General features: G+C 36.5%; 1 protein-coding gene across 2 annotated transcripts in view; it reads right to left on the bottom strand.

Moving 5' to 3' along the window:
• Positions 1-242: 242 nt before the first annotated feature.
• Positions 243-18,759, bottom strand: part of col5a2a (collagen, type V, alpha 2a) — a 40,304-nt gene continuing 21,787 nt past the window's right edge. For both annotated transcript variants that reach the window (XM_053496814.1, XM_053496815.1), the window contains exons 7-54: positions 18,596-18,682; positions 17,434-17,514; positions 17,140-17,184; positions 16,968-17,021; positions 16,012-16,065; positions 15,830-15,883; positions 15,680-15,733; positions 15,069-15,122; positions 14,848-14,892; positions 14,652-14,705; positions 14,190-14,234; positions 14,042-14,095; positions 13,777-13,875; positions 13,628-13,672; positions 13,425-13,523; positions 13,179-13,232; positions 12,938-13,045; positions 12,784-12,837; positions 12,603-12,701; positions 12,455-12,508; positions 12,200-12,298; positions 12,039-12,092; positions 11,891-11,944; positions 11,728-11,781; positions 11,560-11,613; positions 11,391-11,435; positions 10,891-10,989; positions 10,377-10,484; positions 10,233-10,286; positions 9,866-9,919; positions 9,723-9,776; positions 9,571-9,624; positions 9,335-9,442; positions 9,157-9,210; positions 8,978-9,031; positions 8,683-8,844; positions 8,375-8,482; positions 7,620-7,727; positions 6,718-6,771; positions 6,464-6,571; positions 6,241-6,294; positions 6,049-6,156; positions 5,862-5,915; positions 5,459-5,566; positions 4,750-5,056; positions 4,370-4,548; positions 3,812-4,054; positions 243-2,033 (exon numbers count right to left, since the gene is read on the bottom strand). In XM_053496814.1, coding sequence (XP_053352789.1) covers positions 1,887-2,033; positions 3,812-4,054; positions 4,370-4,548; positions 4,750-5,056; positions 5,459-5,566; positions 5,862-5,915; positions 6,049-6,156; positions 6,241-6,294; positions 6,464-6,571; positions 6,718-6,771; positions 7,620-7,727; positions 8,375-8,482; positions 8,683-8,844; positions 8,978-9,031; positions 9,157-9,210; positions 9,335-9,442; positions 9,571-9,624; positions 9,723-9,776; positions 9,866-9,919; positions 10,233-10,286; positions 10,377-10,484; positions 10,891-10,989; positions 11,391-11,435; positions 11,560-11,613; positions 11,728-11,781; positions 11,891-11,944; positions 12,039-12,092; positions 12,200-12,298; positions 12,455-12,508; positions 12,603-12,701; positions 12,784-12,837; positions 12,938-13,045; positions 13,179-13,232; positions 13,425-13,523; positions 13,628-13,672; positions 13,777-13,875; positions 14,042-14,095; positions 14,190-14,234; positions 14,652-14,705; positions 14,848-14,892; positions 15,069-15,122; positions 15,680-15,733; positions 15,830-15,883; positions 16,012-16,065; positions 16,968-17,021; positions 17,140-17,184; positions 17,434-17,514; positions 18,596-18,682 — 4,032 coding nt within the window. In that variant the 3' untranslated portion in view covers positions 243-1,886. The remainder of the gene's footprint in view (positions 2,034-3,811; positions 4,055-4,369; positions 4,549-4,749; positions 5,057-5,458; positions 5,567-5,861; positions 5,916-6,048; positions 6,157-6,240; positions 6,295-6,463; positions 6,572-6,717; positions 6,772-7,619; positions 7,728-8,374; positions 8,483-8,682; positions 8,845-8,977; positions 9,032-9,156; positions 9,211-9,334; positions 9,443-9,570; positions 9,625-9,722; positions 9,777-9,865; positions 9,920-10,232; positions 10,287-10,376; positions 10,485-10,890; positions 10,990-11,390; positions 11,436-11,559; positions 11,614-11,727; positions 11,782-11,890; positions 11,945-12,038; positions 12,093-12,199; positions 12,299-12,454; positions 12,509-12,602; positions 12,702-12,783; positions 12,838-12,937; positions 13,046-13,178; positions 13,233-13,424; positions 13,524-13,627; positions 13,673-13,776; positions 13,876-14,041; positions 14,096-14,189; positions 14,235-14,651; positions 14,706-14,847; positions 14,893-15,068; positions 15,123-15,679; positions 15,734-15,829; positions 15,884-16,011; positions 16,066-16,967; positions 17,022-17,139; positions 17,185-17,433; positions 17,515-18,595; positions 18,683-18,759) is intronic.

Raw genomic sequence — 18,759 nt, 5'->3', positions numbered from 1 at the left:
ATCCTGTTTAAAAAAAAAAAGTTAGAAGATCTTTTTCCTCATGATGGAACTCAAGCAGTAGTTGTGCGTCTGGTGAATTCTTCATCATGCCAGAAAGCCTCGTCTTCCTCAGTGATGGTGGTGATAAAAACAAGCTGGAGTCATCTTGGATTGGCCATCTTACTGGGATGATCTGGGTAAGACATTTTCTTTAGTTTTTTTTTTTTTTTTTTTTTTTTTTAAGTAATCTTTCTTTATCAAGCTTCTTTGTGGACGTACCCCTCCATCGTTTATTATTAATTCATTGTAAGTGTATACAAAACATATATTAAATAACATTAGTGTTAAATTCATATTCACAGAATAGTCAACAGTGATATTTCTTAAAAATAGTTCAGATTTTACACAGTACAACACAAAGACATTGTTGAATAATATGCTTAAGTAGAAGACATTTTAAGAGTATTTATAAGAAAGGACATTTTGATTACTGATCTCTGATGCCAGTTGAAAGATAAATTTCATTTGTTGAATGTAAAGAGATCTAAGACCTCAGATGTTAGTTTTTAAATATGTAGCAAATGCGCCAATCATATGAATGTATAATTCAGTTTATTGTGCTAAAAAGATTTCATGCATCAAATGGAAAAAAGAAATAAAAAGAAGAAAAAAGAAACAACCTTGAATAAAATAAAATAAAAAAATCTTAACAACAAAGAAAGAACGTAGGCCTTACCAAGCATTTGTGTTAATTTGCAAAGCAATATATATGAAGAAAAAATTTATATATATATTTATTTTTTTTCAGTTTGTGAAATTTTTTTTTGTTAATTTTGATTACATTCTCTGCAACATTTTTCGAGAATTTGTAAAGAAGAAAATAAAGGAAAGTGCAAGAATGGTATTGTTGAATATGCTTTAGAAACAATGGCTACATGATGATTCGATTATCATGGGTTACTCTATACCATCTATATTATTGTATTTACACAATATGCTCAAGTTCTGCAGTAGCGGATCCCCAATGAATCCAGTGTGGTTAAAACCCAGAACATAAAATATGCCACAAGAACAACCCATGAAACTTTCAGATAAAATAAAACAAAACAAACAAATAAAAAAATCATGTTTTTAATGAGACGCTGAGTTTGTCAGTGTTGAAGAGATTTTATTTGCACCCCCTCACCCTGCTCTGTACCTTTTTATTATTATTATTATTATTTTCCTGGGAGAAGTGTTGTGACATTACATCGCACCACTGACTTGTCCCAGTTTGTAAAGACGAGGTAGCTTACGCTAAAGACTCGATGTATTCAGTATTTAATGGTCAATTGCATTCAAACGTCATACAATGCAAACGTAACAGAATAGAGTTATCAGTTTTAGGAACAGTTTTTAGGAGAAACCACTCATAATGCCATAAAGCATTTCACCTAAAGACCAAACGTTTTCCTCTATAGCACCATGTGATTTGTTTAAAAACAAAAGTAAAAAAAAAAAAGAAAGAAAGAAAAAAATATATACTATTAATCACAAAAAATAATATTTCATTGTGTTTTAATTCTAAATTAATCTAGCCTTTCAGATTGCTGGAATGGACATCACAGTCTCAAACAACAGTTAAAGGACTGGAGTTCACTAATCTATCTCAGTCAAGCCAAAATGGAGCCGAACAAATGCAATTTTTGTTTGTTTTAAAATTTTAATTAGAAACTTACTAATAAGGGCCAGTTATTGGAAAGGCACAATAAATATCCTGCTACAGGGCCAGAACAGTCCACAGTACATTATGTACAAGGCTGAGCTTCTCAGCAGTCAGTTCAAGAGTCTCAGGATTCTCTTCAATGCATCTTTGCTCTATTTTTTTTTTATTTTTCATTATTATTATTATTACTATAATTATTATTTTACAAAAAGCAAACAGGCCCAATGTCGATGCCAAACTCCTGATCCGGGCGACCAACGTCCAGAGCTGCAATATCCATGATGGGTAACCTCGCCGTTTTCTGTGTCCTGTACTCAAAGACTGTCTTTCCCCATCTACCGTTTGCTTGCTGTAAAAAGAGAGAGATAGAAAAAAAAAAAAGCACTTAATCACTGTGACACATTGCTTACTCTAAGCACTGAATATTGCTGAATATTGCACATTTTTTTTCCATGATTTAGAAATCTGGAAATAATCCACATTATTAGTCTCTTGGCCTATTTAATAGCACTTATACAACAGTTAGTTCTAGACTGAGTAATCTCATTGGATAAGACACATGGGTAGTGATATAGTAGTAGGGACCTTTAACTATATGTATCGCTCCACATCACAACCATTAATGTCGGTTTCAACATGGGCGAAAGTAGATTGTTACAGTCCACAGTGGTTAAAAAATGGGATGAGCAGCTACCTGCCAAAAGCCTCATTTTGGTTAATTGCACTGACTGTTGTTTGCTAACTGTCGCGGTTAGTTCCACCAGTCGCGGAAGGATTTGTGTTGGCGGAATAAAACAAACTAAACATAATCTCTTGATAATAAATGGCATTTGTAAAAACTTCAATATCATACAGCAATATTGCAACAATATCACAATCGAGGTTGTGCTGCTGTACTGAATACCAGCATGGCTGTGATATTTTCAACAACATCACTGACTGATATTTATATTACAGGTTTATAAACCCATTACTAATTATAATAGGAAAATGCTCCAAATGTCAACTTCTCACAAGATTACTGTATGTTTCCTGCACTAAATCTACAGATCTCTATAGCTACTAAATTCCTATGTAATTAAATGTTACAAATGCTGCTTCAGTTTATGTTGAACTATAACAAATGGAAATCATTTTAGAGGGATTTTTTAAACTGCTCTACTTGATATTAATCATAATTCAGAATTGGATGTCACCCAGAAGCCCTCAAGCAGGAGTCGTGGGAAAGTGCCATCTTGTCATTTATAACATCCATCTATTATCTACAGTGTCTTGCTTATCCTGTGTATGGTCAGAGGGGGCCTGGAGCCTATACAGAATACTAAATGCACAAGGCGTGGTACACCCTGGATAGACATACAAGGTCATAACCCAGTCACACATTCCAGGCAATTTTGGATTTGTCAAGCAACCTACATAGCATTTCTTTAGACTGTGGCAGAAACCAGACCAGACGTGAGATTCAAACCCCCTGTATGTGCAGGAATGACGATGCTTAATCACTGTGCTGCCAAACTAAAAAGATTTATTTTATGTACCCTTTATTTAAAAAGGTAGGTCCCACTGAGATTATCAATCTCTTTTGCAAGGGGACCAAACTATTTAATAAAATAAAAAAATGTTAGTTTTTCTGCAATTTGCAGCTGAACTCTTCACCATCTAAAAGAGAATGGGGTTTCCTTTTGTGTCTGGTTCCACTAAATATCTATTCTTTTTTCTCACCATTATTGGCTCAGGTTTAGGGACCTAATTTACTTTCCATTTACTTTTGCTGCTTTATGATAATCTGTATTGTTAATAGTGCTGTACAAATATACATATATATATATATATATATATATATATATATATATATATATATATATATATACACATCAACTATTATTACTAATTATAAGCCAGTGGCATTAGGTACACATTCTTCCTTCCGCTCTAGACCAGAGTAGCAAAGTCCTGAGACGTGTCTCTGGATGCCAATGTCCGAGTGGCACATAAGTCTGATTTATACAGTCCTGGTGTTATCTCCTGAATACTCACATGTCAATTAAATACACTCATAATGATGAGATGTCTTGATGTCTTGATGTTTACAAAATAAAGATCAAATAGGACTTGGCCTAAACTTACAGAGCAGCTGTCCTCCAGCACAGTGTATCTGAAACGATTATTTCCCTCAGCTTTGAGCTCTAAGTCATTGGAGGCCTTGAGAATGATGGCTTTCTTCAGGTTGCCAGTTGCTTCATCTTTGTAACCCACACTGTTCTTGCAGTGGTACGTGATGGTCTGCGAGGCTTCCTTGGAAAGCAGTCGAATGAAGGTCATCTGGACAGTGACCGAGTTAATTGGCTGGTCTTTGTTTCCATAAGTGAACTTAAGAGAAAAAAAAAATGATTATCAGTATGTAGGAGTAGACAGTGTCATAACATCATTTTGTTCTCATATTGTCAACGGGCAAGTAATGTTCAATTTACTGTTGATTACTATTAGCAATTTACAATCTAGTTCTAGGCTAATTAACTAATTAGGCTCATAAACAAGTTTATATATTTACTACAGTTGACTAAAATGTGATTTATTCACAAATTTATTTCAAACTTTTTAAAACTCTCATGAACTGTCATCTGCGGCTTCAATTTAGAGTTTGTTTTAAAAAAGTAAACCTTTAAACTACAAAAATGTACTTACATAAGTTCCACCATTCATGGTTCCAAACCACACTGGTTTGTTTCCTGGAGTACTCCACCATGATTTACGAGGTATGCTGGTAGGGTTAGCTGAGATGCATGTTTCTCCTGTCTCCATATTACAGTATACCTTAATGGCATCCTCTGAACTTCCTTGGTTTGGATCTACCCAGTATTCACCTGTACGGCACACAGTAGGGGATTTTGTAAATAATTATAAAAGAGTAAATATATATTGCATTAAAGGGCACTGGAGATGATTAAAAAAAATAATAATAGAACTTAAGCACCATGAGTTCTTTCATCTTTGGTTGTTATTATTATTATTTTTTTTAAAACAACAATTTAACCATATAATGACCAGCTCCGTTGTTGACTTACCACTCTTTTTCAGCGGATAGCACTGTTTAAGATCCTCACAAGTGCGAGCAGGGTGTTTCTTGCTCCCATCAGGACTTCGCATGCTCTCGATTTGGCTGCTGAGAGCCTTCAGGGTGGCTTGGACTCCTGGGTCTACTTGAAACGCGTCTGTTGCATTAGATTTGGGTAGAGCCTCATCTTCTGGAAATTCAGGAGGAGGAGGACCAGCATCGTAATCCTGAGGGCCTCCAAACATATCCTCCATGGCAGCAATTGGTGGTCCAGGAGATCCAGGTAGACCTGGAGGACCTGGTTCTCCAGGAGGTCCCTAAAAGAAAAAATTAAATTAATAATTAAGGTGGTATAGTATGTTTTATAAAGAAAAGCATGTACAGTAATATTGGAATAATTCTGCAATAATTAGATTCGTTTATGCTTGGCTAAGAGTTTACGTGTTTTAGCAAAACTCAAAGTAATTATAAAAAGTTAATTTCATTCCCTAAAGTAATTTTCTAATTTAAAATGGAAATCATAGTTATTAGAAGTCACTTTTGGTGGTATTTATGGCAACACAATTTTCTAGCATTATTTTTCTGTAAGCATTTTTTTCCCCACATCTAGAATAAAAGCTCTCCCTACCTCATTGGCACTTGGTAATTTACAATCAAAAGTAAATCAATATGATTTACTATTAACACAGGTATCTGAAACACCGTTAAATGTGATGTACCTCTGGTCCAATGTCTCCACTTATCCCTCTTGATCCTGGTGGTCCCATTGGTCCAGGCTGTCCAATGTAACCTTCTTTACCTGGTGGTCCCATAGGTCCAGGAGGGCCCTACAGTTAAGTTAAGCCATTATTTATCATATATACATTACTGCACAGTAAAATAATTTTCTTTGCATATTTCAGCTCGTTCGTAAGTTGAGGTCAGAGTACAGGGCCAGCCATGATACGGCACCTCTGGAGCCTAAAAGGTTAGGCCTTGCTCAAGTTCCCAACAGCAGCAACTTGGTGCAACTGCCAACCTTCCAATGCTCAGTAAATCCTGATGTACGGCATTTTCTCAGAGTGTATTACTGGTTTAATCAATTCCAAGTCACTTAGCAAAAGGGGGGAAAAATGCACTTACTCGTTGACCACTTGGTCCAACAATCCCGGTTTGTCCTTGGTCACCAGTGGTACCCTGAATATGTAAAGCATTATTTGTTTCAGGGTTCATTGAACTTTATCAGTTGTATACATTATGTATGTTCTTTTGAATACTTAGTTTTGACATGAGGTATTGCTGTGGTGTTATGACTTGGAGAAATAATTACAGGTGATCCAGGAAGTCCCTGAAGACCTGCATATCCTCTATGTCCTTTTTGTCCTCTTTCTCCATGATCACCAAACTCTCCTTTATCTCCTCTTGGTCCTTGAGGTCCCTTTCAAAAGTAAAGATCAATTTAATGCTATGATTATGACATAACTTTATATCAGAACATTTTAAGATAACAAGAATGTCTTACTGTGAGTCCTCTCTTTCCAGCTGGACCTGGAGGTCCAACAGGTCCTCTTGAACCCTGTCAAGAAATATAAATATTGTGTGTGTACTCTTTGCTAATACTACAGTATATATATATATATATATATATATATATATATATATATATATATATATATATATATATATATATATATCCACATACTATAGTATTAGCAAAGAGTATAGTAATTAAAAATACTACATACCACATCTCCTCTCTTTCCAGGGCCTCCAGTAGCACCAACAGGGCCAGGAGGACCAGGAGCTCCCCTTGGACCAATCAGACCCTCTGATCCTGAATCACCGCGATCACCCTAGGGAAAACAGTCATAGTTACATATGGACACTTTAAAATCCAAATTCTTCAAGTTCTTATGATTAATGACTGACTTAAACCCTCATACAGTATGCAAAAGTTACAGAATTGAATGGTCTTGATGGTAAAGGTGTCAGATCTTACCCGTTCACCTATGACACCTTCCTTTCCTGGGGGACCATCAGCTCCAGCGGGACCCTTAGAAGTCAAATGAACAATACTAAACATTAGTGGTTGTGTCCTTTTTATTTCTTACTACCTTCTAACTACTTGACTTCATCCAGGTTCCAATTCATGAACCTTTAGATCAACATGTTCTTATATTCTTGAGGAAATGTATTCATCATTACATCTCTTATGGTTTAAATAACTTGAACCAAGACCAAATATATCTGAAGAATATACTGATAGAGGAAATAAAAAAAAAGCATTAAAGTTATGCAATCATGCTTTCCAGAGTCATAAAAAAATGCACTATAGAATGTGTTATATGTAACAAAACACAATGACAAATTTCTGGATGGTTCTTTGTCCTGCCAGTCTGCCGAGACCATGCCTGTATTTATACAGTCTGGAAGGTCATAATGTTACTTTGCCTCAGGTGGTCCTTGACATTACAGTGGTCCTTGTTTGTTTTTAACCATACAGAAATGTATATATTTACATATGTACAGTATATCATATTGAGCATGTTATCTTCTTGATATGTCTTATCCACTGCACCATGTGTGTATATGAACCCATATCCTCAATGCACTTCTTTTTAGAAGCTAACTGCATGTACTTTGCACAATGAGAGCAAATTCGTATCCAATCCAATTTAATATAAGCTAATCTAATCAAATTTAAAAGTACTTTTAATAACATTATAGAAAAACACTAGTCAAAATAACCCTTTTTCCAAAAACGACTCTAATCTTAAGATAACAATTTTTTAAGAATCAAGCAACACAGGTATTCTGTTTCCCACTAACACAATCAGGTTTTCCCCACAATTAGCTGTTCCATTTGCGTTTTCTGTCTATTAGAATAAGGATTAAACGTACGTCAGGACCAGAATCTCCCCGGGGTCCATTAGCTCCTGGTGGTCCAACCGGCCCAGAAGGTCCTTTGTCCCCTGTTGATCCTGTCATTCCTGGTTTACCTGGAGGACCCTTTCAAATGATGCATACACAAAAATTATATAAGTGATGCCAGCAAAACAGATTCATCAGAAGAGAAAAGAAATAAAAATCCTATGGAGCATAAAGATTGAACTTTGGAGCAATGGATAAGGTCATGTGGTCTGATGAATCCAGATTGAGCCTATTCCAGAGTGACTCCAGGTAAGTAGAGAAGCACATGAAGTGATGCATCCATCATGCATAGTGGCCATGGTACACACTTCTGTAGGCAGTGTTATGATCTGGGGTTACTTTAGTTGGTCAGGTTTAGGATGAGCAAATGTTTTGTTTCAATAAAATGAAGTCAGCTGATGACCTGAATGACCAGGTTATCACATCTGCCATGATGCCCTGATGTTTAAATATGTTTTTTGTTTTATTATAAAACAATCATTGTAAGATTCTCAAAAGGGGATGTTTGAAAAATAACAAGTTAAATTAAAATGTATTTTTAATTTAGATTTTAACATATTTTTAGCATAATGTATGGCAGTATATATATATATATATATATATATATATATATATATATATATATATATATATATATATATATATGTATATATTTATGTTATTAATATGATAAGTGAAATTGTTTCATATTTATTGCTGTTCTTCTATACATAAAGGATACTTACAGCTGGCCCTGGTAGCCCTAACATTCCACGCTCTCCTCTCTGGCCAGGAAGACCTACAATTCCTCTTTGTCCTGTCGTTCCCGCAGGACCTGGTGGACCATCAGGACCCTAAACAGAATTTTTTTTTTAGTACTTTTGTTTCCCCTTTCATTCTTTCATTATAATAAAATAAAATGTTCCTGGAGCTAATACAATCTAATGTAATTCAATTAGCAGAAATGTAAGAATTTGCATATTTCTATACTTCCAACTTAATATTACCCTGATAAGTTAGCATTTAGTCAGCATTAGCATTATTAGAAACTTACAGTGGGTCCATCCTCTCCAGGGTCCCCCTTATCCCCAGTGCTTCCAGCAGGCCCAGCCTGGCCTCTTTCTCCTTGACGCCCTGGTGGTCCATGATCTCCACGAAGTCCAGGCGGACCCTCTTTTCCAGGAGGACCAACAGGACCAGGTTGACCAAGAGAACCCTAAACGGCAGAAAGGTTAGTTCTTAGACTTAGTTCTTATGCATAATTTGTATATATATATATATATATATATATATATATATATATATATATATATATATATATATTAACTCTATATTACTGGCATACTCACAGTAGGACCTGGTGGACCAACTTTTCCAGGAGATCCAGGGAAACCAGTTGGTCCCTGGAAAATTTTAAATAATTGTTGGAAGTTTGTAGCATAGAAGCACATGATAAAAGTTCTATTATTATTAGGAAGGAAAGGCATAAGAAGCTATGTTTACATGTCTATGTACACTATATACTTACAGGAGCTCCTTGTGTTCCTCTACCTCCCTTTGGTCCAGCCACCCCAACTGGGCCCTATAAACACACATTTAAGCATAGTCGCATTAAAGCAAGAAAATGAAACAATAATAATAAAATAAAATAAATCTTGGTTTTTAGTAAATATTTCTCTATAGTGTGTGTGTGTTTTTGAACCTACCATAGGCCCTGGAGGTCCAGACAATCCTTGATGTCCAGGAGATCCAGCATCTCCTTTTTGTCCTGGCTCACCTGGTTCACCTTTCACTCCAGGCTGACCATCAGGACCCTATAAATTGATAAAAAAAACAAAACTTTACTGACCAGAGAGTTGTTCATCCATGTGTTGTGTGGAATCAATATTACTGTAGCTGTACTGCAGAATATGATTTTATCATTAAAAGATATGTTACTTACAGGTGGTCCAGGAAAGCCTACAGGCCCTGTAGGCCCAGGCTCACCACGAGATCCCTAAAACATAGATACAATATTTACTATGAAGCATGTCTTTATAATTTATGCATCAGGAGCATTAATCATGATATTTTACACTCAAAAGGTTTACACACTGGCATTGCTCTCGATCCATGAGGCCCAGGTGGTCCTTTAGGGCCAGGTTCTCCCTGTAAAAAGCATGTATTAGATTCTGATAGGTTTTAGTATGGTATAATATGGAATGGTGTAGAATCTCTGGGACATTGGGTCTGTATACCTTTTCACCACTGGGGCCAGGAGGTCCTGAAGGGCCTAGTGGTCCTGGCAATCCCTGTTAAAGAAAGCTAGATTATGTAAACATCACTTCCTGCATTTTAAGCACTTTATCTATAGTTGGGCAAGCTAATACAAGCCCCCTAAAGAATTCCTTTACAGTTCTTCAGTCAACACACAAACTGTGCCAACATCCACATCTGCATTTACGTCAGACTCTGGGTTCTCAGGAAGTCGAGCAGTTCTTCCTAATTGTACTTGCTTTTTGTTTTTTGAATAGCTAAACTATTGTGTTGTATATAACAGGGAATTCAGGACAAAATAATTTGAGAGGTATACAATACATAGAGAAATAATCTGGATAATCTTACCCTTGCACCATCATTTCCAGGAGTACCCTCTGAACCTTTTTCTCCTACTGAACCCTGTTGAGGTTGAGACAAAAAATGTTATTCATTTGCATGTAACACGTTCACTTAACTTGTAATTCTTTTATCTTGTTTTTTTTTACTTACCCGATCACCCTTAGGACCTGGAGGGCCAGAGATTCCACGTTCTCCTGGCATTCCTTGAAGACCTGGTGGACCCAGATCACCAACAGTACCGGCTGGCCCAGGACTTCCCTGTGAACAATGCATTTGATGTTATATTTGGTTGTGGGTTTATTTCACTTTTAAATGCAATTACTAACAACAAAATAATATACATATAGCGCATATTACTGTATATAACTGCAATAAATAATGCAGTGTTGTAATCTAAACAAATAAGAAAATGAACAACTATTACAGCAATTTTTCTTACAGATAAAGCTATTGCATACATGAATCCTCTTATTTCTTTTATAAACATAATATTATAAATCCATCCTTTGTGCAATATTAGATTATTCTGTGGACAGGACAACAGTCTGTGTAACCATTTTATTCATATTAATGCAATTCAATCGTTCTGATGTAGTCACAGATGTGCAGCTCAGCCATTCAGATGGCAAAACTGATATTACAGTACTATGGAAATCAGATATACCTTTGGCCCATCTGATCCAGGTGCTCCAGGAATCCCCTTGGGTCCCTGCAATCCAGGAGTTCCAAGCTCCCCTCTCTCTCCTGGAGTTCCACGCTCTCCCTGTCAAATAATAATGAATATTAATCTCTTTTGATTGTGTAAAGCTGCTTTGCAACTATAGCAATTGTTAAAAGTACTATACAAATAAAATTTAATAAAAAAAAAATACAGGCATGTTTAATATATCTGCATTCATAAAATTTTTTACATATCACATAAGTCATTGTATTAACTTTGCTTTTTATTTAGTACACTTTAGTATACCTTATACATGCAAGGTTATCATTGATATATTTAAGACCTACTAGACTGTTATTTTAAGTCGACTCACAACGTAAACCTTAATAAATAAGTAATGAATAAAAATAAAATGGAACCAAAGTAGACAACTCCTTAGAGCTTGGAATAAAGATAAAAAATTTATACAACATAGTTACAGAGGAAATAAAGGGAAAGCTCACCCTTGGTCCAAGTGGTCCCACAGGGCCTCCCTCACCAGGGATACCCTAAAAGAAGGAAAAATATACATTTTTAATTCGAATATACACTGGAATAGATTCATAAATAGCTGAGACAATAAGATAACGGAATTCGATCTTTTGTTTTATTTATGTAATCACATAACCTTACCTGATCACCCGGTTTCCCTCCCTCTCCAACTGGTCCTGCTGGTCCAGGCAGTCCCTACGGAACAACATTAAAATGGATCACATATTGAGCAACAGAATTTATCTAAGAAATATCTTCAAATTCCTCATTTCAACCTTTATCAAATCGTAAGTACTATTAATTGCTTACCTGGAAACCATGCATTCCAGGAGGTCCCTGTTCTCCTCTGTCACCTGCTGGTCCCTAAGTTATTAAAGAAAAGCATCCAGTAGTATTATTGTTGGTTTAAACATGACTGCAATGCAGAAATAAAAGAAATTAAGGCTCAAAATGTAAAAAGTGCGAAACTTACAGGAGGACCAGTGGGACCGAGTGGCCCAACTTCTCCTTCTTTTCCTGGTAGACCCTAAGTAAATGAAACAAGATTGCATGATAAGTACAATAAACAAGATTAGTTATGCTTATATATTGTTATAATTATTATCATTAATGGTACTCACTCGCTGCCCTGAAGGTCCTGGCGATCCTTGCTCACCTGGTTTACCTGGATCACCCTGAATTATGCCATAATGCAAAATTATATTTTTAGAGAATGTTTGAATAGTCAAGATATAGTTTGTTAGATGGAATGTATAAGATGATGTTGATTAAATTAACTCACACTAAAGCCCCTGGGGCCTGGGAGTCCCATTGATCCCTCCGGACCTTTAGTTCCAATCGACCCTGGAGGTCCTGGACGTCCATCTTCACCTGTTGGACCCTAAAAGGAACACAGGGAACTGTTATCTGACCCATTTATAGCATGATAACATCCATGTCTGTGATGTTCCTGGAGAATGGCTGCTTTAAAAATCTCAATTAGGACATTCATTATACCAAGTTTATTGGTAAACTTTAAAACTTTGGCCAAACTTACTGGAGGTCCTAGCTTTCCCTCTGCACCCTGAACACCAGGAGTTCCAGTCAAACCCTGCAGTAAACAAGAATTGCAATATATCATCACCAAAATCATTAAAAAGGAGACAACAAGAAACAATGAAAAAGAAGAATGTTTGTTAGTTTACCCTTGCGCCTGGGAGGCCTGGTTCACCCGTTCTGCCTGGATCTCCAGTAGAACCTTTGGGCCCAGAAACTCCTGGTATTCCACGCTCTCCTACTGCACCCTTTGGTCAAAATTGAATAAAAGTAATTACATTTTTTGTTGGGGAAATATCGACTAATTTATACTTTTAATTATCTACTCACTTTGGCTCCTTGTAATCCATCTTGACCAGGGAAACCCCGATTTCCAGGAGCCCCCTAAATAAAATGTGAATGAAACAAGCCATAAAATATAATTCAATATGTTGAATCATTATTCCTAACATGTAATAAAGAATAAAAAGACAATCTGACTCACTCTCTCACCAACAGGCCCAGGTGGACCTAGAGATCCAGAATCTCCTCTAGGCCCTCGCTTTCCTTCTTCTCCTTGAGGCCCAATCACTCCCTGTGCACCTGAGGGACCCTAAAAGATGAAGTGCATACATCTCTTATCTAAAGCCTCTTAATATTATTATATTTAGGAGATTTAAACAGATCTCACACTTTAATGGATTCCAAACTTAAATCAAATATTTAAATTAAATAATTTAACTTACTTGTTCTCCTTTAGGTCCAGCTTCTCCTTTAAATCCAGGAACACCAACATCTCCCTAGACACAGATTAAGGATTACAAGGATTAACTAAAATTCATGTTGCCTTTAACCGAAGATGCATGCGTGTCTGAACATATGCATGCCTTTAAACTTGTTTATATGTTAAAGCCTTTCTTGCATAACTGAATCATATAATGTTTGATCTGTCATGTGTAGATTACAGTTTAAAATGCTAAAGTGTCACTTACAAGTTGACCTTTAATACCAGGCTGTCCAGTGCTTCCCTGAGGTCCTGGGGGGCCAGGTGGACCAGGCAGACCAACAGGCCCCTGCGTTCCAACAGATCCCTAGAGAAAACCACCGTAATTTTAGTGACGGTTTCCATGTAGTTTAATTTATAGCTTTATTTTACATCTTATATCATGCTAATCAATGATGCTCTTGTACATACCACTGGGCCTTTGCTGCCTGGACCGCCATCTGTACCCATTTGGCCCTTTATTCAAAATTGTCAGAAAATGTGTTATTAAACACAAAATGTTGTTAATAAGATCTGTATATATATATGTTTACAGAAGAACATTTTGACAGAATACAAACCTGTAAGCCAATTGTTCCAATTCTGCCTTGTAAACCTGACTCTCCTCTTGGTCCTTGAGGTCCTTGAGGGCCTCGAACTCCTGTAGGTCCTGGCTGACCCTATTAAACAGCAACAAAACAAGTACTTGTACAATATGTTTTATATTTAAATAATTATATGTAAAAACAAATTTGGTTTAGCGTATATACAGTAGTATTTTTTTGTGAATTTTTTTGTAACATTTCTGCTTAGAATCAAGAATTACTAGTAGTCGTTATCGCTTACCTTCATACCTGGTGCTCCGGGATAGCCTGGAGTTCCACTAATACCCAAAGGACCCTAAACATTGTTGATGATTAAAAAAATCGATTTTAAAATTTAAGACATTGATTTTGGTTATAACTAATTTATTACTTAATTCACATTGTCTTACCACTGGACCTGGTTTCCCAACATTTCCTTGAGCACCACGCATACCCTAAAGTGTAAAATAAATGAAGTAATATTATGACTAATATGTATTGTCTAAACATGTACAGTTTTACGTTACTAACAAGTTTATTTTATTTTTTTTTTATGAAAAGGTATGATGCTTATGAAAATGCAAACACCATAAGATGCCAAAAATTGCTTGCCTTGAGTTATGATTTCATTGTTTTTATTACTACATGACAAAGATCTGTGTTAATATTAACATAGTTGCAACATATCGCTAGCCATGAGTTATGATTCCATTGATTCCATTGTGTAAAAGTATCAATGGGATGTGTTAATAATAATAATAATAATAATAATAATAATAATAATAATACATATTAGCAAAAGATCATCATGACAGGATGTGATTACATTTTTTTTTCTATATGTTTTAAACACTTCTCCTCATTATACTCACAGGTGTACCACTCGGCCCTGGGCGTCCTCTCTCTCCTGGCATTCCTCTTGGACCCTGCATCGAAGAAATAATACATGCTTAATCTGTCCATTTGAAACTGCTCATGAATTCAAAGAGCCCCTGGGCTCTGCACTGATAATACATTCACTTTATCTCTGAAAAGATTATGTGAAAGTTTGAGTTGAGCTCAGCTTACCATGGGGCCGGGAGCACCCAATGGACCCGTTCCGCCAGATTCACCCTAAGGGACAAACAAATGAAATGCTAACGGAGGGAGGTTGAGCAAATATCCTGGAATTTATTACACTGTAACATAATCAAACATAATCAAGATGTTTTTCTTTCAGCCAAACTGTAAGCGCCAGCAACATGTTAGGACGTGATGGTGAATAAAGAGTTTTAATGAACACATGATACCTTTGATCCAACTGCTCCACGTTCTCCCTTTAGACCATCTGGACCTTGGTGTCCCTGTAAATAGGCAGGACATGCTAATAATTACACACGCTTGGATTCATTTATAGAATAGTTCCTGCAAGAACAGTATCGTGTCCCAAAACCCATCAAGCACCATGGTGAAACTGGCTCTCATGAAGACCTTCACAGGAAAACAAGACCAAAACTTGCTGAAGACGAGAAGTTCATTTAGAGCAACCAATTACATCAGAAATCACCAATTAATTAACAGCACTTTAGATTAGAGCCGTTATGAAGGATTTACAGAGCAAAAGTAGCAGACGCATCTCAATATCAACTGTTGAAAGGAAATTATTTCCTATTTTGGATGCCATAATGGTAAAAACAGGACACTTAATATCTATAAATATACACACTTAGGCATCGGCACTCCAATCATGGGACCACCCATGTCATCTGGAATGTTATTAAGACAGATTATGTGGACATTAAGCTCACTTGACAGAAGCAAAACGTTTTTTATTTATTTTTTTTTTATTTGGAGAATCTGTGATGATTAAAGAAAGACATGTGGCTTGGGAGATTTAATGATATTCCAACATTTTACTCACTCTGTGACCCTTCAGACCTGGAGGACCTGGTGTCCCGGGAAACCCTCTGGCTCCCTAAACCCAGAGATAATAAAACAAGGTCAGTGGCTGTATGTAGTTATAAAGATCGCTCTGATAGTAATGCTTAAATGTAGATGGTATAAACCGTACAGCCGATCCTGGGAAACCTGTCTCTCCTGCACTCCCTGCTGTTCCTGCTTCGCCCTTGATAAGATAAGAAATAGGACAATTTTTATTTGCAAATGTATATTTTTTTACCTTGCAATATCATGCATAAATTCATTATTTGTCTTATGGCTGTATACAGGTAAAAAAAATGTTATGTTACTCACATCGTCCCCAGGCTTTCCTGCTGGACCTTCAGGTCCTCTCTGACCAGGAGGTCCCTAAGGAGGATTCAAGAAGAACCTTTCTGAGAACGGTGGACTCACCAGCACATTCTTCACATGGTAAGTAGTTTGTTTTTATATCCTCTAATTATATCTGAGTGATTGATGGCACAGAGTGTGATAGCGGTTCTCATTCTGTCAAACTTTTTCTTATTGAAGAATTGGTGCAATTTATATGGTTTGCCCATTTACCAACACATTAATGACTTCAACACAGCCTTGATCTGATCAAATATTTCTGCAGTTTTTAAATTCTGGTCTAAGGCACACTTGTCTGTAAGACGACGCAAAAAAAAGCATCTTAATTGTTTCATCATGTGTAATTGATCAGGCTCAGGAGCATTTGAAACTCTACATTCAGGAGCAAAAACATTGACTCAGGATAACAGGACAACAGAGCTGGTCCTACTCTATAGCGCTATTTTCATTGTAAACTGCATCTTTTTCAGTAAAGAACCCCCCCAAAATATGTAGTTCTCTGCAGCCGTTGTCTTCAATCTCAACCTCAGGAGGTTTGTGTGGCTGCAGGGTTTATCACAACCAAATAAAATCCACATCTAATTGGTGTTTGAAGACCAAGATAGCTCCTGCTTGGCTGGAATGGAAGCCTGTAGCCACAAGGAGGAGAGTGAAAATCCTGACCTACAGTATAGACAACAATCTTTTCTTCCACCCTGGTATCACTAAGCAATTCAAGGAAAATATTCACTGAAGGTGTTTTTATCTGTTTTTTTTTTTCTTTCTGTTTAGCTTTGCGGTTTTGAGTAATTTAGATTACATTGCATTTAATGTCATTTAATTTCAATGTTTCTTTTTAATGGCCTTGTTGTTGACACAACCTGAAACACAATATAAATGTGAACAGAAGCAACTGCCCATCTCTGATTGAATGTTTTTACCAGTTGTCCATGGTCTCCAGCTTCACCAGGGGCTCCCTGAGGTCCCGGAGGGCCCTAAACAAGAGCACAAGGAGAAGTTGAGTTATTAGAGGTTGTAAACTGTGTAAACCTTATTAACTACTGATTTTTGGTACATTATCAATTCTACTCGTTTTGTTGTTTTGTAACTTACTGGTAGACCGTTGGGCCCAGGTGGCCCTCTTGTACCTGCCTCCCCCTAAAAACATATCAATTAAGAAACAAAGCTATTTACTTAGACAACTTGGGTTTGCTCAAAAATGTCAGCTACTGAACAAGGCCTGATCAGATCTGACTGGTCCTTTGGACAAAATAGAATAAGTAATATTTCTCAAGATGCCAAGGTCAAATCAGACAGTTTAGATTAAATTAATCTCCAAAAATGGTGTTTAATACTTGTTTACTTGTTTAATGGTGTAAAAATGCAGTTTAAATCACTGCTTTATACCCTTTGTCCAGGAATCATGGCATACTGGCCTGCTGCTTTATCACCTCCGAATCCTTCTGCCATCTGAGAGGACAGCTGGCCCTGAATAAATAAACAAACAAATGACCAAAGAAGCAGACAAAAAACAAATGCAGGAAATTAGATGGAAGTTATTTTCTCTGCATGCAGTCAAGTAATGTAGTTGAATTTTATGAGGGAGTCGGTGCAAAAAATATGCAGCAACAATAATTACAATAGAAAACATCTTTACGTTAAAGTTTCGGTAAATGTACTACTTGATATATTTAAAGGTCTATTTAAATGAAGATTTAATAAATTATTTACAATGCCTGTGACATTACAGTGAGAGACGAGAACATTAATCAGACCTTCTGTAACTAATTGAACTAGTCTGCTACAGTAAGTGCAATCTGATCAGTAAAGGAGGGAGGCTCAAGTCAAACTTTTAATTGTGCAAAATAAAAACACAGTTTTGAGAGTTAAAAGAAAGTCCCTTTATTTCTCTACATAATCCCCTGTTACACTAATGCACTTATCCCAGTGTTTTATCAGAGCTTGGGCATCATCAAGATAAAAAGTTGATGAGACTTTTTTTTCATGATCAGACTGCCTGCTTCACATCTAAAACGCTGGCCTCCCAAGAACTCCTTTAATAACCAAGGATGTGAAAATGCCATGGAATGTACAGAGGATGTGACAATAACTTATAGTCGAGTTCCTGTAATGTGCAAGTGGTGTACATTTCCCACAGACAGATGCGTCTCTTCCGCAAGTTACCGATAAGTTATCTGTCAATTTTCAAGGATCAGGCATTCGCTGCATGTGTATGGATTCAATAGCAATCGTAATTCATGGATATTCGGCCTTATTTAATACGTTTGCACCATAAACGTCATTACTGCAGGTAAGAGTCTTATCACTGTAATTGTCATTCTGCTTTGCATATATATTTACAAGAAACTGCATCACAAGTCCCGGTTTGACTTGAACACCTCTCATCTTATTACATTTGCTGTATTTTCTCAAATGAGCAGATGGGCTTTATTTAAAGCTGTTAAAAGCATTGCCAGAAATTTCCCATAATTTTTTCAGCTATTAATGAAAACACATTTTCCCCAAAGACCTTATTAATAAACGTCCACATATGTACTGTAGTACTCACTCCAGGAGGATGGCCTGGTGGTCCAGCTTCTCCTGGCTGTCCAGGAACGCCAGGCTCTCCATCATATCCGGGTGGACCTTTTGCACCCTACAACCGAGAAATGTTTTATTTAATTATTTTTTTCTATTTACATGTCCATATTGGTTATGGCATAGCTTAATGTA

Source organism: Clarias gariepinus, chromosome 5 (assembly GCF_024256425.1).
Source record: "Clarias gariepinus isolate MV-2021 ecotype Netherlands chromosome 5, CGAR_prim_01v2, whole genome shotgun sequence".
Classification (NCBI taxonomy): domain Eukaryota; kingdom Metazoa; phylum Chordata; class Actinopteri; order Siluriformes; family Clariidae; genus Clarias; species Clarias gariepinus.
This window is presented reverse-complemented; position numbering and strand designations above follow the sequence as displayed.